Raw genomic sequence first — 14,946 nt, 5'->3', positions numbered from 1 at the left:
GTTTACGTGTACTATATATTTCGAATAAAATTTTGTTGGAAGGGAACGTTTTGGAAAGTAGTCTACATAACTAATATTACAGAAAGAGAGAGATAAAGCTTATTTGTTATTTTATGGTTCTTTTATTGTATATGGTTATTTTATAAACAGTTAATAAACAATTTTCATTTATATTTAATAAATTTTTACTAAAAATCAATAAACTGCTTCGTTCTTTTTATTTTATGTTTGAATAGTCCCGCCGCAAATGAGCTCAATTTCTGATTGGTTGAAATCATGGACTTCCGCCATTATGCTCAATGGGTCACCTGTCTAATTCCACCATAGTTGGAGGCAAGAAGACTAGAACTATCTTGGTTGGAGGCATCTGAGAAGCGACTGACCAAGTTTTTATCTCGACGACGAGGACCAGGGCCAATAATTGCAGAAGAAGAAGAATGGTTTAAAGATTAAAGTTGACGTTCTAATATTAATGAATGCACCGTTTTTTCAAAATGTCGCACCGACGAGGTTTTAGAGGCATGTCCTACTCCTACACGCGACATAATAGAGACGGTAAGATCGAAATTCCTCGAATAATCCAAACTCATTTCTAAAATCATTTGTCGTATTTCTTTTCGTACGAATGCTTTTTTGTCACCTTTTTTCTTTCATTTTTTAATACTTCATCGTACTTTGGAGAAACAATCAACAAGGACTTGATTCATAGATACTCACATGTGTTTTTATTTGAACTTTCTGTTATAAATTTCTTGCGATTAACAATCTCTATTAAGAATGACTTTGATTATTTAAATGATTGTAATTCGATTTTTACATATAATGTAGTAATCTAAATTATATTCAACTATACTTTGAAATTGAACAGATATTTTATTTCTCACAAAATTCTTTATTTTGATGTAATTAAACAAATTAATGATAGAATTATGTTCCATGGAATATTTTTGTAATAATTGCTATTCATATTAATGAACGATATTACCTTTTGTTATACATATATGTATATTTTAGATCTACAATAATTTTCATCTATATATCGGATGGAATTTTTAAAAGTAATTTAGAACTTATATATATATATATATATAGAGAAGGATGTTCTTAAGAACTGAACCATAAATCCTTGGATGTTTTTTTTCATAAACTTAATTATTGTGAGAGGCTTTATTAAAATAAGCATTAGAAAAATGTCTTTTAAATCAGTTTGTAATGTCTATTGTTAACAAGATGTTCAATCGTTTAAAAAATAATTCAAAAATAAATGTATCATTTCTTGATTTTGTGTTCTTATTTTTTTATTAAATACTTTGCTAATCAAAACGCGAGCAAAACTTGAATACTTTGTATTCACTTTTAATCTTACTTTTCCAAAATTGTTAATTTTTAAACACTTTGAACACACACACAGATTGATATTTCATCTTTATAATAATTGCTATTCTTTCGTTAGAGTATGTATTGTTAATACTAGAAGGACCAAGGCCGTCAAATTGACGGCAGAGCAAGTTTAACCCCCAATATCTTATTATCCAAGCTTCACTGTTTGTTATAAATGTTTTTCTAATTAACTAGTAAATATACATTAACAAGAATTTTTAATGAAGTATTATTTGAATCAAATGCACAAGATTCAATATTTACTATAGATTGGTAGTGTGCCATTAAATTGACGGTTGCAATCTTTGTAAGTATGGCATGATAGCTGGAACTTTTTAGAACAAGCCCAATCTACATCTGGAAATGGAAGAACTTACTCACAAGCACGAAGACCTCCCGGATTAAGAGGAAAAGAAATAGGAATGTATTATAGAAACAAAAATAAAGAGAGACAGAAAAAAAAGGCCCCAGAAGTTCTTAAATTGTCATTTAATATACAAGAATCAATTAAGGCTATGTTAAATAATGCAGACAAATATTACAATCCAGTTTTTTGTAGAAGTTTTGAATCTGAGCAAGGTAACAAGTATCATCAATTTCATGATACCCAATTTAAAAGAAAGTTTTTAGAAATTATACATGGTGATATACAGCAAAATCTCGCCAAAGCTATAAATGTAACTTCAAAGTTGCAAAGAAATAGTGATATAGACAGAATATTACAAAATGATTACAGAGAAAAGCATAATCAAGATGCTTATAATAACATGTTGAAGCTTCGATTAAAGTTACCAGTGTATAAAAAAAGATCAGAAATATTACAATTGGTTGAAGATAATCAAGTTGTTGTTATCAGTGGAGAAACTGGTAAGTGGCAAAAGTTATTTGTTAATATAAGATGGAATGTTTTTAATTTTTTTTATCTGCATTTATTGGAGCATTGCAGTGAGTCAGTAAAAGAAATTTGATTGTAAACATGTGCTCGAGCAATTTTCAAATTATTCAAATTCCCAATTCTAATTAATAATTAATAAGCTATTTTTAAAGATTTTTTTGAAAAAAATTTTAGGATGTGGCAAAACCACACAGGTTGCACAATTTATATTGGATGATGAATTAGAAGCTGGAAACGGCAGCGTTACTCGAATAATTTGCACACAGCCTAGAAGGATTTCAGCCATTTCTGTTGCTGAACGTGTAGCTATGGAAAGAACAGAAAATCTTGGAAATTCTGTTGGCTATCAGATACGACTTGAAAAGTAAATTTTTCTAAAATATCTATACTATATGTGTAATAGTTTATATACTTATAATATTCTTTTACTTTCTATACTTTTGTCTACAGACAGCTATCACGAGACCATGGAAGTATATTATTTTGTACTACTGGTATATTACTGCAAATTATGAAACATGATCCAGCATTAAAAGGTTTCTCTCATGTGATACTGGACGAAATTCATGAACGTACTACAGAAAGTGATTTCGTTATTACATTATTAAAACAAGTTATTCCGAAAGTAAGTTTTAATGACTCCATGTTATTACAATAACGTTACTATATACACTGAATATATACATGTCTTCTAATATATACACACACATATATATATCTATATATATATATATACATATATATATATATCTTAATATAATATCTTCATTTGAATTGTTCTATATTTTACTGTTCTATGTTATTTCATTCAAGGAGTTTAGATATATATTTTTCTTGTTATTTTTATAACATTTTTGTAATATATATTTTTATCCACAAATCATTAAATCATGTTTTATAAATTAATTTGTATTTTTTAAAATTTATTTTCTAGAGACTAGACTTAAAAGTTCTCTTAATGAGTGCAACATTGAATGCTGAAAGTTTTTCGAAATATTATAATAATTGTCCCACGATACATATACCGGGATTTACTTATCCTGTGCAGGAATTTTATTTAGAAGATGTTTTGTCATTTGTAAAGTAAGTATAGATATGTTATTGAAATTGTATCTGTATGTTAGGAGGGAATGAAATTACGTATTATAACTTGTAACGCCATTATTTTTTATCGTTACTTTGTTGTAATAACAATTTGGTAATGATGTTGTGAATATTTTATAGCAGTAACGGTAAAAACACCAGAATTGAAAAAATTAATCGTTACTTGTGTAACAGGTAGGAAAAGTCACTCATTGTTGAAAAATGTAACTCGTTATTTGTCTAACAAATTATTTTTACTCGTTACTCGTAACGAATAAAGTAACATATCGATGCGTTACAAGTAATGATTTAACGAATTACCTTTTTTAATAGATAACGCGTAATGGTGATCCGTTACTTTTCAAAGTGACTTTCCCAATTTTAGTGCAACCTTAGCATTTAATTATCATTACAGATATACAACATTGCAACGTTATTATCAAATCGTTATTATAAAAAGTAATGGGACTTTTCCAATACTATACTTCCATTCGCTGTATATTAATAATAATTGTTCCTGGATTATGATTTCATACTACAATAATCTGATAATTTTTCACTTAAAGTTTTTAAAATAATTATTAAATAATTTTTTAGATGATTTTAGGTTCATTATGCATGAGAGAATACGAATTGTTCGAGAGTAATACGTTATTGATTCTCGCACACTCTCTGAAACGCATGCACATTTAACCAAGTCCATTAATACGAATTGTTATATCTTTTTTAACTTATAGTTATAAATTTCCCGAGGCACCACCTGAACCTACAGGTTACAGAAAACACCTAAAAAGATATAAAGAGCAGCAATGTAAGAAAGAAGAATTTTTGGACATATTACAACCTTATATTAGACAACTTATGGCTGAGGTAAATATAATAAATAAATAAGTATTGATCACGTTATTTATCTATATATTAAAATATTTTACATAATTACAGAAAAAATACGAAACACATATTATTCATCAATTGTGGAATCCAAATAGTGAAAATCTTTCATTGGAACTCATAGAAAAATTAGTTAGATATATCTGTAATACAAAAGCTCCTGGAGCTATTCTTATTTTTTTACCTGGTATGATAGATATATCGAACTTAAATAAAATGATGTTAGAGTCTGGATGTTATTCAAGTCGTAAGTATATATTTGTGTTATTAAGATAAATGTTATAGTAATAAATAACAATAATAATAAAATTAAATTAACTAATAAGTTATAGACTCCTTTAATTAATATTATACAACAAAAAAAAATTCGTAAAAAGGCTATAGGAGTCAACCTCTGATTGTTGAAGATTTCGATAAGTATATTGCATTAATACCATCTGATTTCGTACGTTTTGACTCCTGTTTGAATCATCTTCAGCGTTACAACGTTAATAAGTACAGTAATTAATAAATCGCAATCATTGTCTTCATCTTCTCTCTTTTTGTATGCGACCATTGGAACATTCGTGAGGCCAGGAGTAAGTTGTCCAACACAGTTACTAAGCTGAGTGGTGATAAGAAACTCAGGCTAAAATTAATTTAAAAAATCGTTGAAAAAGATTAAAGAAGTAAAGGACAACAGAGAGAAAAATTTGCTCATCTCACGGAGTCAAACAAGTCACAACAAGAAAAAAATACATCGTGAGAAGAAGAGAGAATGGCAAATAGTCATCGCACGTTAAATTTCGAAATTAAAATTAGAACAAATCAAAATCCTGTCTTAACAGTGTAACGCTCACTTCGATTATAAAACGCTCGCATATAATATAGTGGTCGAAAAACAATAACATCTTATATTTTATTGAGAATCTCTATGTAAGCGTTGCTTAAGGCGTCATTATCAGTTTGTAAATTTAAATCATTGGTCTATCTATTAATATGTAACATTTCCGGTGTTATACGTTTATTGTAAGAATCTTCCACATCCAGAATCTCAACGCTATCCCAATCAAAGTTATGACCATGATGCAACTTATGATCTGTAACGACCGTATGAAAAGTCGTTGCTCTATTGATGTTTTTTTTTTGTGTTCCAATAGTCTAGTTTTTAATTTTCTTCCTGTCTGGCCCACATAAGACGTATCACAATCAGAACAATTGATTTTGTAAACCACATTTCTTTTCATCATTTTAGGTAAAGGATCTTTGTGAACATTAATGTATTGTTTAAATTTGTTCAAGCTAAAAAAGGAAACTTTTTGACAAGACCATTAATAAAATTTTGGAATTTATTGGAAATCCCTTCCACAAATGGAATGGAGAACCATTTCAATTTTTCTTTTTGTGGGTTGTTTTGGTCTTTTAATCATTGAATTGGACTTTTTTATTACCAAATCAGCAATAATTGGCGATAGTGTAGAATCCATCGAGGTACCATACGTCTGTTTGTAGAATTTTTTGTTAAAAGTAAATAAGTAGAATCTAAGATTAACCGAACAGCTTTTAAAAATTCTTTTTTTAGATAAATTACAGTTGCTACTAAAATTCCATCTTTTTGTTAGTGCCTCTATTGTCAAATCAATTGGAATGTTAGTGAATAAGGATACCACATCCAAAGATATCAAGTAATGACCCGAATCAATTTTGATGTTACTTAGTTTATGTACTAAATCAAAACTATTATCTATATTACTAGGAGTTTTCGGTATACTTTTGACAATCAAATTGTGTAAAAAGGTCGCTAAATTATATAGAAAACTGTCAATTGAAGATATAATAATACGAAACGGACAATTCTCCTTATGCACTTTCGGTTATAGTAAGAGACAATGTGTGCCTTCCAACAAGTGATACAGTGCGACACAGTGATCATGTCATCTTTGTTTAACATTGGCAAACAATAAGGATGTAATGATCCATTGTGTCACACCGTGTCATTTGTGTCGCTTGTTGGAAGGCACACTATAAAAATATATGTAGCTTTTATGTTTAAATCTAACTTAAGGCATGTTCAGATTCCCATCTGGGTGCTCCCCATATTTACTGAACATTAAACAACAAGGATGACATGACACCTGAGCATCAGCCAAGTGGGAATCAGAACACACTTTTACATATTACGAGATTTCGAATTGTCGAATTAACGAAGTCATTTTACAAATTAGATAAAATCGCATTTTTTTATCTCATTCTAATTGTGTTATTGAATTTATAACTATTTTGACACCATTTGATATATATTTCAAACAAAGTATCTCATAAAACATTTTTTTACAGACACATACGTCATCTATCCTCTTCATTCACGTATGCCGACAGTTGATCAGAAACTTATATTTAAAGAACCACCTCATGGTGTTCGTAAAATAATTATTGCAACTTCAATTGCTGAAACATCAATTACTATAGAAGATGTTGTGTACGTAATAGATTGCGGGAAAACAAAATTTGGAAAATTTGATGTAAGTAAGAATATTCAGACTTTAGAGCCTGAGTGGGTATCTTTAGCTAATGCCAAGCAAAGACGCGGTAGAGCTGGCAGGTAATACTTTATATATTGTTACTAGTTTGGTATTAGAAGAAAAATAATGCATTTAATCAAATTTCTGTATGTAGACTAAAATTAAATCTGTAGATTTTATTACTTTCTATGTAGGGTTAAAAGCGGAGAATGTTATCATATGTATACGAAAGCACGAGAAATGACATTTGATCACTATCCGTTGCCAGAAATGCTAAGAACACGCTTAGAAGAGGTAATTTTACAAATAAAAACTTTGCAATTAGGAAGAGTCAAAGAGTTCCTATCTACCGTCATGGATCCGCCAGATTTGAAAGCTATTGATCTATCTCTCGCTTTACTTGAGACACTTAATGCCCTCGATAAAGACGAGAATTTAACTCCTTTGGGTTATCATTTAGCACATTTGCCACTTGATCCTAGAACAGGTAATTTATTATTACTATTGTTGTAAACAGAATTGTAACTTTAATGTAATGTATATTTTGTTTTATTATAGGGAAAATGATTTTGTGGGGTGCATTGTTCTCTTGTGTTGAGCCAATATTTGCTATTGCTGCTAGTCTCACATTTAAAGACGCGTTCTATTGTCCGTTAGGACAAGAGGAACAGGCTAATAAAAAAAAGTTAGAGCTCAGTATGGGACAGTATAGTGATCATATTGCTCTTGCGGAAGCTCTAAGAAGATATGAAGTTGCACGTCGAAGAGGAAATGCTCGCCAGTTTTGCCGGGAGTATTTTCTCTCCTTCAACACATTGAAACTTCTCTCCGAAATGAAAGCTCAATTTGCACAATATTTATATGAAATGAGATTTCTGGATAGTGAAAACCCAAGCCATATAAGCTCTAACAGAAATTCGGATAACATAGCGTTGATAAAAGCTATTGTCTGTGCAGGATTATATCCTAACATCGCTGTTGTAAGGTGTAGACATTGATTTATATTAATTACTTCTTGATCATTTGATTTAAATATCAACTATCTTAATTTATATGATTCTAACTATTTTAGGCGAGTTACTAAAAATGGGGTGGTTAGTTGGACACCGGAAGACGGTAGTGTGCGTATACATCCATCGAGCGTAAACAACAGAGTTTCCAACTTTCCTAGTCGCTATTTGACATATTTCACAAAACAACGGTCCACCGCCATATTTTTGCATGACACCACATGTATAAGTGTACCGATTTTATTGTTTGCTGGACCAAACATGTCGATAAGTAAATATAACTCTTTTCTATTTGGACGTGCTAATCATTCAAAATAGTAATCATGCACATGTTATAACATTATTTTAGAACGAGAAAAAGGGCAATATATAATTAGCATCAATTTTTCGGAAACCATAATTTGCGAAGAAGAATCCGCAGAATTGATACAGGTATACAGATTAGTATGATTAATATATGTATATGTATTCTTAAAGAAAAGAAATTTTTTTTATTTTGAAATATTTTTTCATTATACAGGAACTTCAACAAGCTCTAAATAGCTTATTGGAATATAAAGTTACAAATCCGGCAACAGTATCTTGGTCAACCTTTGAAGTAAATTTATTAAAGTATATAAAAATTTATATATACATTTATTATTTATGATTGTTTCTTGCCAATAAACGTGTTAAGAATAATAATTATTCTTATGAAATTATAATTATAAATACGTGATGACTATCTTATTATGTTACAGTGCAATTATTGAACTAGTCTCTCAAACAGATCAAGAACTGGGTTTTGATAGTACGCGCGAAAATGCAAGTTATCATGAAGATTCCACTTATGATATCAATTGATTGCAGACATTCATTAATTGTAAATGTTAATTTATTTAATCTCTTCAACACGGTCGAAAAACAGAATTACGGCTGAAAAATTTATATTATAAAATATTTTGTAAAATAAGAAAAAAGTAAAATAAATTTTTTTAATTAATTTTTTATTTTTTTTATTAATAAATATGTACAAATAAATGTGCGTGCGCGAGTGCGTGCGTGCGTGCGTGCGTGCGTGCGCGACAATTATTGATGTATGAATAATAACTAATCCACACACACACACACACACACACACACACACACACGTCTAAATTTATTATATTATGTGGCCTCGATCTTAATGTGAAGGCGGGTCCAGACGATATAGCCAATGTACGCAACATTAGCAAATATTTTACACACACACACACACGACATGCACAATTATCCATATAAATATAAGTCAATATTTAGTGAATGTGCGCAAAGTTGGCATACATTGGCTGCGTCCGTCGTCTGGAGTCGCCTTAAGATTTCATCTAACGTATGAAAATCAAAGAAAATATTCGCGCAATGCTCAATATTTCTTTTCTAAAAATATTTTCTGATTTGTGTATTTAAAATTATGTTTGAATGATATATAAAACATTTTTCTTTTGATATAGAAAATGGTAATTACATCAGAAAATGTTTATTATATACATATATAGGATCTGTTGTTGTTTAGTATGCAAAAAACTTTGGACTACGATAATTTTAAAAATAAAAAAATTATAATTTAAATGTCAATTAAATGCAATTAAATAATCAATTGCATTTGCAGATAATTAATGTTTACTAATAAATAAATATATATATGTATACTCAATATTTACAAATAAATATATACTATATACAAGGTATCCGGAAAATCGAGGTCAATACTTCGGGACCCATAAAGCAGGAAAAAAAGCTGTATAAACATAGGTCCGGAAATAAATTGTTTCTGAGTTATAATCGCTTTTATGTTAAAAAAAATTGTTATTTAATCTTCATAATTACAATCGTAATTTATTTCATAGTGTTTTAACATAAATAATTATATTTCGGATTATTTTGGTGTTAACCAAGATGCACCACGTGGAAGCATAGTCCGCTTTGGCATCCTTTTTTTATTTCTTTATTTAAAAATTTTTTTACTTTATTATAGAGAGATGCCAAGCGGACTATACCTCCACGTGGTGTATCCTGATTACCGCCAAAATAGTCCGAAGTGTAGTTATTTATGTTAAAACACTATGAAATAAATTACGATTGTGATTATGAAGAATAAATAACAATTTTTTTTAACATAAAAGTGATTATAACTCGGAAACGACTTATTTCCGGACCTATGTTAATATAGCTTTTTTTTCTTCTTTTTGGATTCTGAATCGCTTTCAAATATTGACCTCGATTTTCCGGACACCCTGTATATAAATTGGTTGTTTAAAACATTCAATTTATTAAATCAGAAATACAAATGTATATATTTTTAGATCTTTAAATTTATATTGAAAAAACCGAATGTCAATCATACATATTTTACTCCATTAAATAATTACACTTAAGAATCACGAGAGAGATAACCAGGTGTAGATTATTTATCTTTGGTAAGAGACAAAAAATAAGACTTATATTATGAACCTCAAGGAGGACAAAAACGCCGATTGACTATTGGCATTTTACATATAAGACATAAACAATATCATCATATAATTATAGTCGCGCTTAGATTTTAATCTATAACAATAAGTGTAATCGAGCAACAAGCATATCAAGCGACAGCTAGCCACTTTTCGTTGTCAGTCTGCGTCAAGTGACGTTTTATACCGGATTATCAACGGAGATCATTCGAAGGAGAAGCCGAGAATAACGTGACGTGCGATTCCTCAATGCAACAGTACACGAACTTTTGACCCATCCATACTTCGCGCGCGCGTTCGTCAATAAAACATTGCATCCAGTTTCTCCCTGACACGCCGCTTCGTGCCGGCTTTTGTCATTCATGAACGTAGAACGTACTGCCGTCTTCTTGGCGCTCGCGCCTTCCACGGGTGACAGAAACGCGAAAGAAGAAGCGTCCCGATTGTACGGTGCTCTTTATCGCGCGACTAAAAATGCACGATATAATTTATGAGGACAGTTAGTATCTCGGATACGACGCAACGCGGTTCGACGTTGACCGAAGACGTCGCTTATAAGTACGCTAAATATCATATAGCGCCTTTCATTACGGCGCGAATCGTTCATACGCCCGCCTTCTTTATCTAATCCGTCGCCACAATAATGTAGAATGACTTCGCAATCCCAGAATTATTATCTTTCTCTTTGAGGAAAACGGATTTTTTGTTATTTACTCACAGACCCGCGCGCGCGCACACTCACACACACATTATTTCCTTTCTTTTTCTTACATTCACAGTCTTGCGTGATAGTAATCGGCATTTATTATATGCTTGTACATATATCTATATTATTTTTCATTTTTCGAAATTCTCTTTATTTTTTTAAATAATTTTTTATTATTTTCACCTTGACTTAATTTTTAAATATGTATTATATAGGTCGATTTTAAGCAGAGTCGTAAAGCTCAAACATAATTTAGTTCTTGTAATGGCCCGTCTACAATACATGTAGTAAACTTGGTTTAAGAAGAAAGGAATTGACCAATCACAATCGATTGTGAAAAGAATAGTCGACTGTGATTGATCAATTTCTTACTTCTTAAATCAAACTTACTTCTCGTATTATAGACGATGCCTTAGATTTGTAAGAATTTACGACTGGAATACTTATAATTTTATACAATATCATTACAAACAGCTTCTTGCTAGCCATAAAATTTACGAGAAATCGTATATACTTACAAATGATGGTACTATGTTTTACGAATAGAATTACAACTCCCAGCTATAAGTTCTTATAAGTCTTACGAGAACAAGTTACGATTCCGCTTCTTTAGAATTAATTCGATTAGTAGGTATACCATGTTGAAAATAATGTATAATAATGTTTCAGCGCTTGAAAGAATTTTATCTTGAAGCGTTTAATAACGACGATTTCTCTCTCTCTCTCCCCTACTTTTCGTTTATTTTTGTATATTTTTGTATCCTGTATTACAGCCTATCCTGTATTATAGCCAAAAATATTAGCATCTTATTAAACATTATTTAAAGTTTTAGTTAAAAATTGATTTATGGCATTTGCTGTAAATTATCCTTTGTTTCAAAAATCCTTTAAACTTATATGTATAATCCCGGTAATCAATAGATAACAATGTAGATAAAAGAATTCCAGATAAATGAAAAAAATATGAGTAATATTTTTGGCCAAGGCTGTATCTCTATATCTGAATTCTCTTTTAATACTCACTATTTCTTGCTTTATAATAATTATAATTGTAAGGTATTCTTAGCGTCTGAGAAGATGTTATTCCAGGGCGCGTAATAAATAACAATTTATCTCTATCTTATCTCTACCTTATATCTATCTATCTATAATTTACTTTCTCAAGATGTTTTTTCCGTTAATATAAAAAAGTAAACTAAAAATATCAAATAAATGCAGTCTCTTTCCGCATTTCGAATGTTACTTCCGCATTCGCGGAAGACCGATTAGAGATCGCATTAGACATATCTAGATAAAATATTAATGTAACTACGCTCAAAGATGGTACTTTGGGTCATTCTTTTAGACCGTGCTCTTTCCAATTTTCTCGTAGATACGCGGCGTGATCGCGGTAAAAAAAAAAACGAGCTCGAGGACTGTGGTCTGGCACGAACTGATAGCCGCGTCGCGAGAGTGGTAAGAGGAGCGAGAGAAAGAGCGGTAGCTCAACGAGGGGGTGGCGGGGCGTAGTGGCCAGGGGAAGCAGACGGCGGAGGGAGACCCGCGGATACGTTCAGGCCGATACATGGAGTACGGCGGCTAGCGTCTGATTCAGTCTACATTCGACCGTCGCGCGCGTCGTGTGTCGCGGAGTCGCGTGGTCGGAATCGAGTCGGGTCGGATTATAAGTTGAGTTGAGTCACCCGACGTCATCGAAACGAGAACGTGAGGAACGATTGGGATTGCGGGGGACGTGGTGTATACATAATAATAACAATACGACCGGCCGACGCGAATCGCGCTGTCTTATCGGACTCGACGAAACGAAAAAAAAGCGAGAGGATGTAAGAAGTTTGTCGCAGATTGGAGGGCACAAGAATACATGATCCTTTTTCCTCGTTGAATTAGAGGTGCGTAGGCGGGACGACCGTCGCGGAGTAAAATGAAAAATCGTAACTCTTATCGCAATTAGGGACAGAGGATAATCGGAGCCGGCGCGATCAACACGGATAATTTATATATCGCGAGAAAAGAGATAAAAAAAGAAGCGGAGCTCGCGCGCGGGAGTACACAGCGAGAGCGACGTGAAGTGAGCAACGAGAAAGGGGAAGTCGAGTCGCGTATATCGAGTCGCACGAAGTCGGAAAAGTGGTAAAAAAACGCCGGCGACCCGCGAAGGGGTGGCGGAGCGGAGTAAATAGTACACGAGGCGAATAGTTTGAACGAATCGAACGGCGGTTTCGCGTGGAATGCGCGCGGGGAGGGGGATAGAAGACGGTTTCGTCGAATCCATATGACGGGCGGCAGACAATTCCGGCCGCGAGAGGATTCTGTATAATATGCCATTAACCGGCGCGCGGCGCGCGGTGATGTTTATGCTCGAGGTGGTGGTGCGCGAAGTGCAGGAAACTGGTAGCGGACTGGACGCGGGCAACTCGCGGCGGCAACTTCACGCGGCTCTTGCGACAGGTGCGGGTTATTACGGCGCCGTCGGCACCTCCGCCTCGCGCGGCGATAATAACGCGCGCGATTGTCGTTATCCCGGCTGTCGAGAGCGCGCTATCGCCGTCGCCGCCGCCGACGCCGTCTCGAAACGTCTCCCCCGTATCGTCGTCTAAACGGACGTGTTTCACAAGACGTGTGTTTCGAAGTGCTGCATCGAAACTCCACCGCTTGCGGACACTCGCGCGTTATTGGACCGTGGACCGAAGGTGGAGAACCGTGGACGAGGAAGAGGAGAAAACGAAGGAAGAACGTAAGAATTTTCTCTCTTTATTTTCTTTTTTTTTTTCTTTAATCGCCTCGGCAGTGCGCCGAGAGAGCGCCGCGCCGGTTGTTTTCGTTCGGTGCATTTCGCTCGTCTCGTTCCCGTGCATTCGAGAACAAGAGGAAGATTCGCCGCCGCGCGAAGCGAAACGAGCAGAGAGAGCGCCGTACTCTCGGAGCGGCTACGACGGAACGAAGAGACGGACAGGCCTGCTCTCGTTTCTCCCGATGGGAAAAATTGCATCGGAAAATCGAATCGACACGCGGGCGGGCGCGTGTGCCTGTGTGTGTTCGTCTATCCGCTCTGTGTGCGCGCGCGCGCGACAAGAGCCCGTGTCGGTAAGAGCGGGTCAGTGAACGATTGCGCGCCGCCACCGTCGTCATAGGGAGAGCAACGAAGAGAGAGGGTCTCTCTTTCTCTCTCTCTCACTTTGCTCCGATGTACGTATATGCACGTGCGAAAGCGAGGAGAAACGTGAAACGCGCGCGTGCGCCAGTCCGTGTGTCGGCGCCCTACACACGTACATACACGTACATACACGTACATACACGTACATACACGTACATACACGTACATACACGTACATACACGTACATACACGTACACGCGTGTCGCGTATACTACTTGCGCTCACGCGCACATATAGAGCCTTGCAGGTGCACGAGTATGCGCGGACACACGCGCGCGCGATAGAGACGACAGCGCGTAGCCGAGAGGGAGAAGTTGAAGGAGGAAAAGGAGGAGTAGGAGATGGAGGAAAGAGGTGGAGGCAGAAGAAGAAGCCAGTGACACCGGGAGGGTCGGTTGTTCCTGGTGTATAAAGCGGCCACCGGGATACACACCGATAGATACGTGTGCGTATATGTGTACGCGCGAGAAGGACCGCCGCGTGTCGGGAGATCTACGGATATAAGCGATACGAGGTGCGCGCGTGGTTCTCTCCCTTTCGTTTTCTTTCTCTCTCTTTATCTTCGTCTCTCCTCTCTCTCTCCCCCCCCCCTCTCTCCCTCTTCCCTCGTTCTCCCTCGCACACTCTCGCGTCGAACAGGAGAAAGAAAAAAGGGGAAAACAAAAGTTCGGGCGAAAAGAAATGCGAGTTCGTTGACTGCGCGCCGCCGCCGCTGCCGCGCGCGCGATGGCCGCATGCTCGTGCCCGGTGCTACTGGTGCATAGTGTACGTGTGACAGGAGCGACGACGACGACGTTCGGGTCATCACCGACGGTGACGACGTCGGCGACGACAACGACAAGGACGACCTCGACGAC

General features: G+C 34.9%; 2 protein-coding genes across 4 annotated transcripts in view; both read left to right on the top strand.

Moving 5' to 3' along the window:
* Nucleotides 1-341: 341 nt before the first annotated feature.
* On the top strand, nucleotides 342-8,670 carry LOC108731513 (ATP-dependent RNA helicase DHX36). Of its 3 annotated transcripts, none has more exons than XM_018461863.1 (14): nucleotides 342-555; nucleotides 1,720-2,247; nucleotides 2,450-2,639; nucleotides 2,726-2,900; nucleotides 3,210-3,358; nucleotides 4,096-4,228; nucleotides 4,301-4,496; nucleotides 6,566-6,830; nucleotides 6,945-7,237; nucleotides 7,309-7,735; nucleotides 7,823-8,031; nucleotides 8,110-8,192; nucleotides 8,281-8,372; nucleotides 8,501-8,670. In XM_018461863.1, the coding sequence occupies exons 1-14, from the start codon at nucleotides 477-479 to the stop codon at nucleotides 8,601-8,603; spliced, it is 2,922 nt and encodes a 973-aa protein (XP_018317365.1). In that variant the 5' UTR covers nucleotides 342-476; the 3' UTR covers nucleotides 8,604-8,670. The 3 variants fall into 3 exon arrangements, with proteins under 3 accessions (XP_018317365.1, XP_018317366.1, XP_018317367.1); XM_018461864.1 differs by lacking the exon at nucleotides 342-555 and adding an exon at nucleotides 1,286-1,346; XM_018461865.1 differs by lacking the exon at nucleotides 342-555 and having other exon boundaries at nucleotides 1,943-1,959; nucleotides 2,117-2,247.
* Nucleotides 8,671-12,502: 3,832 nt separating this feature from the next.
* E23 (ABC transporter G family member E23) overlaps nucleotides 12,503-14,946 on the top strand; it is a 149,662-nt gene continuing 147,218 nt past the window's right edge. Inside the window, exon 1 of the mRNA XM_018461862.1 lies at nucleotides 12,503-13,668. The gene's annotated coding sequence lies outside the window, so the exon portion shown is untranslated. The remainder of the gene's footprint in view (nucleotides 13,669-14,946) is intronic.

Source organism: Mycetomoellerius zeteki, unplaced genomic scaffold (genome assembly GCF_001594055.1).
Source record: "Mycetomoellerius zeteki isolate Tzet28-1 unplaced genomic scaffold, Tzet1.0 scaffold133, whole genome shotgun sequence".
NCBI lineage: Eukaryota > Metazoa > Arthropoda > Insecta > Hymenoptera > Formicidae > Mycetomoellerius > Mycetomoellerius zeteki.
Note: the sequence above shows the minus strand (reverse complement) of the source record. Positions and strands in the feature narration are given on the sequence as shown.